Source organism: Carettochelys insculpta, chromosome 1 (assembly GCF_033958435.1).
Source record: "Carettochelys insculpta isolate YL-2023 chromosome 1, ASM3395843v1, whole genome shotgun sequence".
NCBI classification, from domain to species: domain Eukaryota; kingdom Metazoa; phylum Chordata; order Testudines; family Carettochelyidae; genus Carettochelys; species Carettochelys insculpta.
The window spans coordinates 85,747,980-85,761,453 of record NC_134137.1 but is presented as its reverse complement, the minus strand read 5'-3'; the positions used below and the strand labels follow the sequence as shown (position 1 = coordinate 85,761,453).

The following is a 13,474-nucleotide window of genomic DNA, read 5'->3' as shown; positions in this document are numbered from 1 at the left end:
CAGGAGTAGGGGGAACCATTGCTGTCGATCCCACGTTGGGACTATCGGGATCATTCAGGTTCCTTCCCTCCTGGCTTTCTGCAACACTTTGTGGATGAGCACTGTGGGAGGGAAAGCGTAAAGCAGGGGGCCCCTCCATGAGATCGCGAAGGCGTCCCTCAGGGACCCCCGTCCCAGTCCTGCCCTGGAGCAGAATCGTGGGCACTTCTTGTTGTGCTGAGTAGCAAACAGGTCTATCTGGGGAAAACCCCATGCGTGGAAAAATCGGTTGCAGCAGATCGGGACGGATCTGCCACTCGTGCGTGAGTGCGAAACGCCTGCTCAGCTGGTCTGCCTTCACATTGCGAGCGCCTGGTAAGTACGAGGCTTTCAAGGTTATATTGTTGGCGATGCAGCAGTTCCACAACCGGACTGCTTCTACACATAAGGCACGGGACCGAGCTCCTCCTTGCCGATTTATATAAAACATGGTGGAGGTATCGTCTGTACTGATCCCGACTACCTTGCCTTTCATTTGGTCTCGAAAGTGTCTGCAGGCGTTGAACACTGCTCTGAGCTCCAGTATATTTGTGTGCAGTGACTGCTCCATGGAGGACCACAGCCCTTGCGTCACCTCTTCGCCCATGTGTGCTCCCCACCCTATGAGGGAGGCATCTGTAGTAAGAAAAACCAATACGTGTGGTTGGTGGAAGGGTACCCTTGTTAGCAGGTTCCCGGGGTTTACCCACCATTGCAGGGATTTGCGCACCTCTGTTGTGGGCGATGCCATCCTGTGAACAGTGTGTGCTGCCGGTTTGTATACGCTCGCCAGCCAATGCTGCATGCTGCGCACGTGTAACCTGGCGTTCTGTTCTACGAAACGTCGCTGCTGCCATGTGGCCCAGCGGCTGTAAGCACGTCAGAACCGGCACCATAGGGCTGAAGGTGAAGCCTTGCGCGAGGGAGCCGATGGCCCGAAAGCGAGTCTCTGGTAGATACGCCCTCGCTGTAATAGAATTTATGCGTGCCCCTACGAACTCTATGTCCTGTGTGGGGTCTATCTTTGATTTTGTCAGATTGATAAGCAGGCCGAGCGAAGAGAACGTGCCTGCTGTGACACATATTATGCGTAGTACCTCCTCCTTCGAGGCCCCTTTGAGTAGGCAGTCATCCAGATACTGGAATATAAATACCCCCTGTCTGTGCAGGTAGGCTGACACCACTGCCAAGGTCTTGGTGAAGACTCTGGGGGCTGAGGAGAGCCCAAACGGTAGGACCTTGTAAGTCGAGGGCTGCGAACCAATCTCCATCGTCTAGTGCCGTAAGGATGGAGGCGTTTGTGATCATCCGAAAGCGTTGCTTGCGCAGGTACCGGTGAGGCCTCGAAAATCTAAGATGGACCTCCCCGTGAGGAAGTACCTCGAGTAGAACCCTCTCCCTTGCAGTTGCTCTGGCACTCTTTCCACTGCCCCTACAAGCATGAGATGGTCTACCTCCTGCTTGAGCCTCGCTACATGGGAGGCCTCCTGCAGGTGGGGCCCCGGGTGGAGGTCATGGCGGTGGGAGCAACTGGGAGGGGAAGGCATACCCCGTGGCTATGATCTCCAGCACCCATTTGTCTGTGGTGATCCTTTGCCACTGGTTATAAAATGGTCGGATGATGGCCTTGAGCACTGGTTTCGTGCCCTCTGGAAGCGAGTCCATGAGGGAGGTTAACCTAATGTGGTTGTCGAAATTATGGTTCGCTAGATGCGCTGCGTAATTTGCCATTGGCAACAGTAGCGTGGAGGAGGAGTAGACCTTTCTGCCCAACTGCTCTAGCTTTTTGGCATGTTTGTCTGTTCCCCCACGTTGCGACGACTCCACCACCAAAGAATCTGGTTGTGGGTGGCTGAACAGGAACTTCATGCCCTTCGTCGGCACGAAGTATTTTTTTTTTTTTTTTTTCTCGCTCTCTTGTGGACAGGCGGAATAGTCGCAGGAGTCTGCCATATCATAGTGGTAGACTCCAAGATTGCGTCAGCAGCGGTATTGCTATTTTGGAGGAGGCCGGAGGTCTCAGATTTTTGAGGAGCTTATGGTGTTGCTCTTGCACCTTTGCTGTCTGGATGCCTTGCGTGAAGGCCACCCTCGTAAAACAGCTCTTGGAACTGTTTGAGATCGTCCGGAGGATGGACGTCCCCCGGGGCCGTAGCCTCATCCAGGGAGGAGAGCGAGGAACCGCTGGGGTACGTCTCTCTGGACCCTTCCGGTTCCTGCTGATGATGGTACACCCTCTCACTAGAGGTTTGCGAGGAAAAATCTCGGGGTTCCATAACCAGTCCCCCCTGAGATGCTTGAGTCTCTGTCCCCGGTCGCAATTGCCCTCGGGGGTACGAGATCGTTTGTAGGGATTTTTCCCTAGTAGATTGCCGATGGTGTCTATGCCCTGCGTGGTCCCAGCCAGGGTGAGGCTGGTTGCAGAAATGGAGAAGGGGGCTCCGGGTAGGCTGGGGGGGGGACCCCTGCCTTCTAGTTGGAGTCTGCAACATAGCGGAGGGCTGTGAGAAAGCAACTCCACAGCCCTGTGCAGAGAGGGGCTGCAATGCCCCCTCTCGTGTGCAGTCTTCCCCCTCCCTTGAGGAGGTAACTCCGCCCCTGACATACAGGGGATCCCGGCCCCGTCCGCACCGAGCTCGGCACACTCGAAGGCGGTGCCGCACGTGCGGTGTCCTTCGGTGCCGGCAGGCTGCGTGCCTGCGCGCTCTGCACCGCCGGTTTTCCGGGGGTCGGTGGTACCGGCTCTTGTTTAGCCGCCGCCCTGCCTGCGGTGTGGGGCGGCTGGCTGATTATCGGAGACTGAGCCGCTTCCACGTGGCTCTCCGTGCCGCCGCCGATCAGCTGTTGCTGCGGCTGGGGGCTGCTGGCTCCTCCCATCCCGCTCGCTGTTGCTGCCGGCAGGGATCGGGCTGGGGAGCATACAGGGGATTCCGGCCCCGTCCGCACCAAGCTCGGCACGCTCGAGGGCGGTGCCGCATGTGCGGTGTCCTCCGGTGCCGGCAGGCTGCGTGCCTGCGCGCTCTGCACCGCCGGTTCCCTGGGGGTCGGTGCCGCTGCCTGCGGTGCCACCGGTACCGGCGCTTGTTTAGCCGCCGCCCTGCCTGCGGTGCGGGGTGGCTGGCTGAGTATCGGAGGCTGAGCCGTTTCCACGTGGCTCTCCGTGCCGCCGCCGATCAGCTGTTGCTGCGGCTGGGGGCTGCTTGCTCCTCCCGTCCCACTCGCTGTTGCTGCCGGCAGGGATCGGGCTGGAGATACTTTCCTCCGTTTCTGCGCTGATGGAGTGAGGGAGGCAGCTTTCCTTTTAAGGGCCCCGGAGGGTCCCTCCTGCTGCGGCCGCTCCGGCGCTTCTGGCTGGAGGGCCTTATCAAGAAGCAGCATTTTTATCCTCATCTCCCTGTCCCTCCGTGCTCTGGTTGCTAATTTAGCGCAGAAGGCTCATTTCTGTGCCACATGGGACTCCCCCAGGCACCTTATGCATAGACTGTGCCCATCGGACACTGGCATCGCCTCTCGGCAGGACTCACGTTTTTTTAAAGCCTGAAGAGGACATTGTTGGTGAGTCTTTGAGTTTTTAAGTGGGTACTTAGCACCTTCTTTGTGCCGTTTTCCCCATCCGATGGCCTGCCTTAGCAGGAGGGCTGATGGCCCTAGCTCCTGGCCTCCGGCGCTTGTTACTGGGACTGGCTGAGCTGTCCCTCTCGTAGCTTGTTCGTTGTTGTTTTTTTTTTTTTTTTTTTACAAAATAACAACCGGCTAGCTTATAGTAGCCTAAGTGCCTGAAAAAAACTTTAAAGAAAAACAGATAAAGTCGTTGAATACGCTACTTGGCCTTAGCCTAGTTGGATTCCGTCTGCAGCCGACGGCGGTTAAGAGGAACTGGCGGGGACCGGATCGCGCACATGGCCGGGAGCGCGCGGGGGAGCGGCGCGCACCGGCGCATGCGCGGTCCGGCAGAAACTGCTTGGAAGATCCGATCTGCGGCGCCGGGCGAGCCCGACACCTAATGTGGAGCACCCACGGGGACACTCGAAGAACAACAATATTTCTGGGGTAGTAATGTGAAGCACACTCAGTTGCTTTCTGCTCTATAATTAAAGGACTTCAATCTCAAGGCTCTTTTAGGTCTGTCACCCTTCAATGCAATACTATCAATTCAAAGTTAAATACAAAAGTCTTTTCTGAAAAGAAGTTACATCAGAAAATTACAAGGACTGGTTCAGTACAGCAAGATGTCTAATCTTTTCAAATTAGAGTTAAAGAACAACAAGTTAGTGCCATTGTTTTACATTAATTGTGGCTCATTGAGATTGCTGTCCACACAGAACCTGCTCTTGATAGCCGTGTCTACACGTGCCGGCTACTTCGAAGTAGCCGCGCCAACTTCGAAATAGCGCCCGCCACGACTACACGCGCCGAGCGCTATTTTGAAGTTGACATCGACATAAGGCGGCGAGACGTCGAAGTCGCTATCCCCATGAGGAGATGGGAATAGCGCCCTACTTCGATGTTGAACGTCGAAGTAGGGCACGTGTAGCTGATGCGCGTCCTGCAACATCGAAATAACGGGGTCCGCCATGGCGGCCATCAGCTGAGGGGTTGAGAGACGCTCTCTGCAGCCCCTGAGCTCGATGGCAGCTGCGTGCAGCGGCCCCTTAAAGGTCCCCGCCCCCTGCCTTCCTGTGCAGGAAGCTGAGAGAGTGTGCAGGCGGCAGCACAGCCACGCGGCCAGCCTGCACGTCTCACAGCAGCCCAGAGACACCCCCCCCCCACAGTGATGGCAGCCAGCCAGCCCCCCAAGCGCCCCCAGGGCACCCCCCCCAAGGGGAGCCAGGGCTCCCAGGCTGGCAGCCAGCTGGGGAAGAGGCAGCGGGGCCCCTCCTGGACAGAGGCCGAGCTCCGGGACCTGCTGGGGCTCTGGAGCGAGGAGGAGGTGCTCCAGGTAATGGGCAGCAAGAGGTGGAACGCGGATGCGTTCGCTCGGCTAGCCGAGGGCCTGGACGCCCGGGGTCACCCTGCCCGCACTCCTGACCACGTCAGGAGTAAGGTTAAGGAGCTGCGGCAGGGTTACGCCCGGGCCCGGGATGCGGCCAGCCAATCTGGGGCCGCCCCCGTCACTTGCCCCTTTTACAGGGAGCTCAGGGCCATCCTGGGCCCCCGGCACACCTCCTCCCCTCCGGCCACTCTTGACACCTCAGCCAACGAGCCCCAGCAGGCCCCGGAAGCGGAGTCCGCCCCAGAGGCAAGCCCCACATCCCAGGGGCCCCCCCAGGAGCCTACCCCTGGGACACCGGAGGAGGAGGGGGGATCCTCCTCCAGCGATGGGGGGCTCCGGATCGTCCTGCCATCCCGGAGCTCCAGCAGGGCGTCCGCCCACCGGGTGTCCCCTGACCGTGGGAGCGGACCGTCAGGTATGTACCCCCCCTGGTGCACACCCCCAGGGTTGATGGGTGGGTGCAACAGACATGACTAGGGCCCTCCACATGCCCAGATGACTATGGCCCCAAGGACAGCAGTGGAATGTCCCTCAGAAGAGCGCATCAGCCCCTGCCCCCCCAGCACGACAGTGCCATGCCCCATCCCTGGGGATGGGGGGAGCGGAACCTAGGGTCCCCCGGGGGGAGAGGGTGGGACACCCATTATCAGCAGCCACATCTCCCGGGGACGGGGATGGGGAACCAGCAGCAGAGGGGTGGGGGGACAAGAGCCACGGCTTAGGGCCCACACTAACGGCTGTCTCCACTCTTCTTCCCCGTGTTCTGCAGCTGCACCATCGGAGGGACTGGAGAGCGCCGGCGAGGTGTCAGTGATCCTGGAGAGCCCACCAGGGCCATCACTCCAGGCCAGCCTCTCAGCGGAGCACCGACCAGCCCCAGGGCGGTGACAACGGCGGACCCAGCACCATCCGAGGACGGCGACGGACCCCCAGCTGCTGGCGATCCTCCGGCGGCAGCTGGAGGTCTCAGAGCAGCGCCTGCGGGTGGAGAAGCAGCAGCTCCAACCGCAGCAGCGGGCGCTGGCCTGGCGCCAGGAGGCATGGGGGGCCTTTATGTGCACATTTGAGCGCATTGCAGACTACCTGGCCCCCCATGCCGCGCTGGCCGCCGCTCTGCCCACCCTGCCTGCTCCACCCGCCGTCCCACCGCTGTCCGCCACCGAGGGGGACCTAGGGCCTGCTGACACCCGCCAGCCATATCTGCCGGTCCGCCCGGCCCCCAGCCAGGCTTGGCCAGGGCTGAGGCCGAGGCACGGGTCGTGGCCGCCCACCCCCAGCGCCGGACATTAGGGGGTGCAGGGCCCAGGACGTGGGGCCCCCCCCCTTTGTACATATCCCCTTTTACTTGTGTTTTGTATATAGTTTGTATTAGACCCCTGTTATGATGTTATGATACCTGCCCCCCCATGTAAATAGTTCTCCCCTTCCTTGTCTTCCCCTTTTTTTTTGCTTATCATCATTATAATATATATAATATTTATGTTTGTTGTAAATAATATAATAATAATAATAATAATTCAATGTTTGGTGGTTTCATGAACAACAGGTCTATTTTTATTTGCAAGAAAAGTGGGGCGGGGTGTGCTCTTGGGTGTTCTGTGGTGTGGGCGTAGGGGCAGGGAGTGTTGTGGAGGATGGGGGGGTGCAGTGGGGGGCCTGCCAGCGTTCACCCCGCGGCCTCGTCGAAATGGGCCCGCGGGGCGTCCCAGACCCGGATCCCCTCCGGGTCCACCTGGCGACTGGGGGCAGTGGATGGCTGCACGTCGGCCCTGCCAGCCTCCACAGCCCAGCCCTGAAAGAATGCCTTCCCCTTGCTCTCCACCAGGTTGTGGAGTGTACTGCACACGCCCACAGTCTGGGGGATGTTGGTGGGGCCCGCATCAAGGCAGGTGAGGTGACACCTCCAGCACCCTTTGAGGCGGCCAAATGCGCGCTCAACCACCTGGCGTGCGTGGTTCAGGCACATGTTGAAGCGCTCTTGGCTGGCTGGCAGATGGCCCGTGTAAGGGTGCATGAGCCAGGGCTGGAAGGGGTACGCCGTGTCTGCAATGACGCAGAGGGGCATCGTGGTGTCCCCCACAGGGATCTCCCACTGGGGGATGTAGGTCCCCGCCTCCAGCCGGCGGCACAGGCCCGAATTCCAGAATACCCGGACGTCGTGGGTGCTGCCAGGCCAGCCAACATATATGTCCAGGAAGCGGACCCGGCTGTCCACCAAGGCCTGGAGGACCACTGAATGGTAGCCCTTCCTGTTCAAGAAGTGTCCTCCACTGTGCTCCAGGGCACGGATGGGGATATGGGTCCCATCCAGAGCCCCGAAGCAATTTGGGAACCCCAGGGTGGCAAACCCCGTGATGGCGGCATCCGGGTCCCCAAGCCGCACGAGCCTGTGGAGGAGCAGGGCGTTGATGGCGCGGACGACCTGCAGGGGAAGGACATGGGAGAGCACCAATGTGGAGGGGTGTGCAGGGTGTGTCTGGTCCTCCCTCCCAGGGCTCCACTCCCTTCCCCTCCCCTGCCAGGGCTCCCCTCCCTTGCCAGGGCTGCCTCCCGCTCCCCGTGGGTCCTCTTACCTCCATGAGGACTGCCCCGACGGTGGCCTTGCTGACGCCAAACTGTTGGCCCATGGATCAGTACCTGTCTGGAGTGGCCAGCTTCCAGACAGCGATGCCGACCCGTTTCTCCACGCTGAGGGCACGCCGCATGGCGGTGTCCTCGTGCCTCAGTGCGGGGGTGAGCCACTGGCAGAGCTCCAGAAACGTCTGCCGGCTCATACGAAAGTTCTGGAGCCAGCCGTCGTCGTCCCACTCGCCGAGCACCAGCCGCTTCCACCAGTCGGTGCTCGTGGGGTAGCTCCACAGCCAGTGCCGTGTGCGGCGGGGTGGGGGCGGGCGCTGCAGGGTCTGGGGTTGCTTCCTCCTCCCCTGGGGGCAGCTCCTCTTCTGTGGCTAGAATGTGATCAGCTGCCTCCTGCATGGCATTGAGCAAGGCGAGCACTGCTCCTGCAGGGGCGGCTGGGTGGATCTCTGGCTGCTGCTGCTGCTGCTGCTGGGGGTCCATAACTGCGTCACCAAGGTGTGCGTGCCTATGGCTCTGCAAACCACGTGCTGTGCAGGCTGAGTGTCTGGGAGGGGCCCTTTAAGGGAGCGGCTAGCTGTTGACCAGGAAGTGCTAGTCCGCCCTGTGACCCTGTCTGCAGCTGTTCCTGGCACCCTTATTTCGATGGTTGCTACTTTGGCGTGTAGACGCTCCCCTGAAGCGCCTACTTCAATGTGGTGCTGCCCAACGTAGATGTTGAACATTGACGGCACCAGCCCTGGAGCACGTGTAAACGTTATTCATTGAAATAGCTTATTTCGATGTCGCTACCTCGAAATAAGCTATTTCGATGTAGCATACACGTGTAGACGTAGCCGATGTGTATATGAACCATGATTAGACTGGAATCTCTTAAATAGCAATGTCTTCTGGGGCTATGCCTGTATCTTTGGAGACCTCATGACCACCACAGTCATCACATAAGGGGCAGTTTAAGAAATATGGAGAATTAAAATCCACCATTACTGGAGATATACATACCAATATGAGGTGAGAGTAGGGTGAGATGAATTAACCATCTATTTAAAATCTCTCTGTCTTGCTGTCTCTGTCTCTCTCTCTCTCTCTTTTTTTGTTGAACATGTTAAAGAGTAGAGAACTAAAGAAAGTTTTCTAAAACAAACTATTTAGAACAAGAGATTTTTGTGGAGCAAGTTGCATTCCAGGAATTTCAGTGTGTCATAGCTGTGTCCATATGCAAAGTTATTTTATAGCAATCCATGTGCTGTAGATTCACAGCATAAAAACAAGTACCCGTGGAGCATCCACAGTCCCAAGGCATTCTGTCAATAGTAAATTGACAGAACGTGGCACTTTTGTCGATAGCATTCTGCCGCTCCCCCATGAGGCAGAACTCCTCTATCAACAGAGATCTGTTCACAGAAAGACAGTCTGGATGCTTCCTGGGTCTTCTGTTGACAGACAGGGCTTCCGGGACATCAGGCAGTCCTGTCTGCTGTGCTTTCAGTTGGCCATTTTGTTGAAGAGAGTGGCCAGGCAGTCTGGCTTCTCACTGTTGAAAGAGCGGACTGAAAGTCTGATCTGCTTTGCAGTCTAGTCACAATCTGTCGCAGAAGTTTTACTGGAAGATACCTTCTGAGAGTAACTTCTGTCGACAGATTGCTCTAGTATAGACATATCCATGGGCTATGACCTGAACTGCCAGCAGCAGTGTGCAAATGGATGGTCTCTAAAATGCAAATGGACACTCATTTGCACATTTGCTCACCGGCAGATGCTGCTACTGGCACAAAAATGCCATGTATACATGGTACTGCCAGCAAACACCCTCATTTTTCGGCAGCCTCTTATTCCTGGAAAAAATCAGGCCTAAGAGGCTGCTGACAAAATGCGGGTGGGGGAGGAGGTGTTTGCCAGAGAACATTTACACAGTTTTTTTTGTGTTGGCGCAGCGTCTGCTGGTGAGAGAGTATGCAAATGATCATCCATTTGCATTTTAGAGACCTCCCATTTGCTTACTGCTGCTGTTGTTTTGGGTCAGTGTAACCATAGCCATGGCGAACAAGATGGCATAGTTTAGAGTAAAAAACAGAACTGCCTTTTCTAACACATTGCCTACATATTTCTAAAATATATAGAATATAAAACATAGCTTTCCCAAGTTTTAAGTGCAGAAAATAATCTACAGTAAAGTTATGTTAAAACAGAAAGATTACCTCACGATGATTTAGAAGTCTTTCCAAATCTGCTGCCATTTGATTCTTGACACGCAGCAAAGCTGTCTTTTCTTTATTTAAAAGGCTGATAGAAAGAGGATAGGAAATACAGTAATAGCAACAGATAATCTCTTCTAATCTTGTCTGGTTGAAACATGCATATTTAAAGCTTAATACTGGCAACAATGAATGTGCTCAAGCAACTGTATAAAATATCCTTTATTCAAAAAGTATAGGTTGTTAATGCACCTGAAAAGACAGATATGCATGAATGTTACCTTTAATCAGATAACACAAATGAAGATCACTGATTCATTTACATACATCAAAGTACAACAAAACTGTTTGCATTTAAAGTGTTATTCTTCTTTTTAGAAGAGACATCACAGAATTCTATTTTTATGGTATCAGTAACTTGCAGATAAAATTTCCTCAGTTTTGCAAACAAATATATATTTGTTTACTCTTAGCCCTCAAACCTGAGGTCCATTCTCATTCTTATACATCATCACCAGTAGTAAAGATTTGGCAAAACCTGTTAAAATCTGACTGCTGTGTGTCTTTTTGCCTCCACTGGATTTGTGCAGGTATAACTCATGGACATGTAATGGGATTGTTCTAAATAACTCTGTTGAAGCATATGAAGGAATCAAGTCCAACTTATACACTCTTGGCTTTATTGTCTCTGTCGAAGTAGAAAAAAAATACTTTTGCCAAATAGTAAAAAGCATCCACAATCACAGGTTTACCTAGAATACAACGCAACTTTGGAACAATGTAAGAACATAAGAATGGCCATTACTGGGTCATTCCAAAGCTCCATCTAGCCCAGCATCCCATCTGATGACAGTGGCCCATGCCAGGTGCCCCAGAGGGGGTGGACCAAAGACAGTGATCAAGCGACTTGTCTCCTGCCATCCATCTCCAGCCTCTGACAAACAGAGGCCACAGACACCACTCCTACTCCCTGGCTAGTAGCTTCCATGAATTTATCTAGCTCTTTTTTGAACTCTCTTATAGTCCTACCCTTCACAGCCTACTCTGGCAAGGAGTTCCACATGTGATGCATTAAAGACATGGTATCATGCTTAACTTTAACTGTCCTTCCTTTTGTAAGCTGATATCATTGAATTAACTTAAACCCATAAGATTTGTATATGTACTTGCCCAATTTTGATTCCATAGCCCCAAGAATTCAGAAAAAGGAGCTTATACGAGCATCAAATGACCAAACCAAATAGTCCCCGCAGCAGGTTAAACTTGAAATCAACACTGCAGTAAAATGATTAGGCATATAGCGGTAAAATCAGGTTATGAAACTCTGAAGCAGTCTAAGACAGAAACATATTATAAACTGAATGGAATGTTCACATATGATACATGTACACCAAATGTTTAATGTTCAGGGTATAAAATGTATAGAAATGATCAACTGCATCATAATTTTTTTAAAAATGGTCATATACCTATCACTTTTTCATTTTCAGAACAGCAACATCAATTTTGGCATTGTCAACTTTCTGAGAAATAACCATCTGTTGAGGTAAATAGCCCTTGATTGCAGTTTAGGGCCACCAGCTCCTGCGAGGCTATCATTATATTCCCAGGAAGTGTCTAGCATTCATGATGCCTAAGATATTTAGTGAGATTCTGAGAACATTTTCAACTATTTTAATTGTACATTTTTAATTTAGGCAGTACTTTTCTCTTCTGTAATTTTTAATATATACAGAGGCTGCTGAACTCAGTGTTCTTCCTATATGCATGCCTTGTTACTCAGTGATTCCTTAGTTTTTCTTGAATTTACATATTTTATAAAGAGCAGAAACCAACCTTTTTGATTCGGAGTTCTCAAGCATGACTCATAAACTTAAACAGAAGACAACATGAAGTTCTGCATAAACCTTACACAGTATATTGCACAAGAGTACACTTCACTGTTAATTATTAGTCAGAAGCTCCGGCCTGAAGTTGAGTTTAATCTGCTGAATTAAATATATTCCATTCATATTCATTCCTTCCTGTTTGAATCAACATAGTGCTCCATAAAGTGAAGCTGTGGCATTGACATTTTCGCTTATAAGCAAATTTAAGGCCAAACCTGTGCTGTGTCATTTATTTTTGTTAACAAAGGGCTTGTCTATAATACAAAATTAAGCCGACAAAAATTAGGTGAACCTGCAGCCACTGCAGTAAATTGGTTGTTGATGTTCACACTACCCTCCTTCTTAAATATTGAGTCTGTTCTGGTCTGGCTATGGTCTGAAGAAGTGGGTCTGTCCCACGAAAACTCACTTAATAAACTATTTTGCTAGTCTTTAAAGTGCTACTTGACTGATTTTTGTTTTGATACCCTCCTTCTGAAAGTGATACGTGTTCTCTCAAAGCTTTCACAGCTAGGGTCCCTCCAGTTCTGTGACTGACAAAATAGCAGACAAAAACTGATAAGAAAGAAGTTACTCACTGTAGTAACGATGGTTCTTTGAGATGTGTCCCCGTGGGTGCTCCACGATAGGTGTCAGGCTTGCCCCGGCGCCACAGGTCGGATCTTCCCAGCAGTTTCTGCCGGACCGCGCATGCGCCAGCGCGCGCCGCTCAATTGCGCACTCCCGGCCACGTGCGCGATCCGGTCCCCGCCAGTTCCTTGACCAACCGCCTCAGATGCTCCTGAAAAATAATAAACAGAGATCCGAAGCGGGGACGATGGGAGGGTGGTGGAGCACCCACGGAGACACATCTCGAAGAACCATCATTACTACGGCGAGTAACTTCTCTTTCTTCCTCGAGTGTCCCCGTGGGTGCTCCATGATAGGTGACTACCCAGAAGTAACCCAAGATAGGAGGTGGGTAATTGGTTTATGTGCAGCTTGTCCCCGAGAGGACCGCTGTCGAGAGATGGGTATACTCTTGGAATACCCTGTGAAGGGCATAATGCTTGGCGAAGGTGTCATAGGATGACCAGGTCGCCGCTCTGCAAATGTCTTTTAGCGCAATGCCCTTGAAAAAGGCTGTTGATGCTGCCACCACCCTAGTGGAGTGAGCCCTAGGCGGGGTCAGTAAAGGAGTCTTTCTAAGTTCGTAGCACATTTTCATGCAGGATACGATGTGCTTCAAGATTCTCTGCGAAGAGAGACCTTCTCCTTTTGATTTGGGAGCGAGAGAGACTAGGAGTCTATCCGTTTTCCGGAAGGACTTAGTCCTGTCTATATAGAAAGCCAGCGCCCTCCTCACGTCCAGGAGATGTAGGAGCGCCTCTTTGTTGGAGTTATGAGGCTTTGGATAAAACGAGGGTAAAACTATAGGTTCGTTAATATAAAACTCTGAAGCAACTTTGGGAACAAAGGCTGGATGCAGCCGTAAGGTAACTGCCTCCTTGGAAAATACTGTGCAGGGTGGCGTTGCCATAACTGCTGCAAGCTCGCTCACCCTGCGAGCTGACGTGATTGCAAGAAGGAAGGTCGTCTTTATCGTAAGGAGACGGAGGGAAACCGTGGCTAAGGGTTCAAACGGTGGTCCCGTTAGGGCATTAAGCACCAGGTCCAAGCTCCACGAAGGTGGAAGCGGTTTCCGAGGGGGGTATAGGTTTACCAGCCCTTTGAGGAACCTGGTAACCATGGGATGGGCAAACACCGTGTGCCCTTCCTCTTCATGTCTGAAAGCCGATATAGTGGCAAGGTGGACCTTCAAC

General features: G+C 53.1%; 1 protein-coding gene across 3 annotated transcripts in view; it reads right to left on the bottom strand.

Moving 5' to 3' along the window:
• The window catches only part of PIBF1 (progesterone immunomodulatory binding factor 1), a 225,793-nt gene that overhangs the window by 32,197 nt on the left and 180,122 nt on the right, over positions 1-13,474 (bottom strand). For 2 of the 3 annotated variants that reach the window (XM_074982867.1, XM_074982869.1), the window contains one exon: positions 9,787-9,871. The exons of the other annotated variant lie outside the window; for it this stretch is intronic. In XM_074982867.1, coding sequence (XP_074838968.1) covers positions 9,787-9,871 — 85 coding nt within the window. The remainder of the gene's footprint in view (positions 1-9,786; positions 9,872-13,474) is intronic. 3 annotated transcript variants of the gene reach the window in all.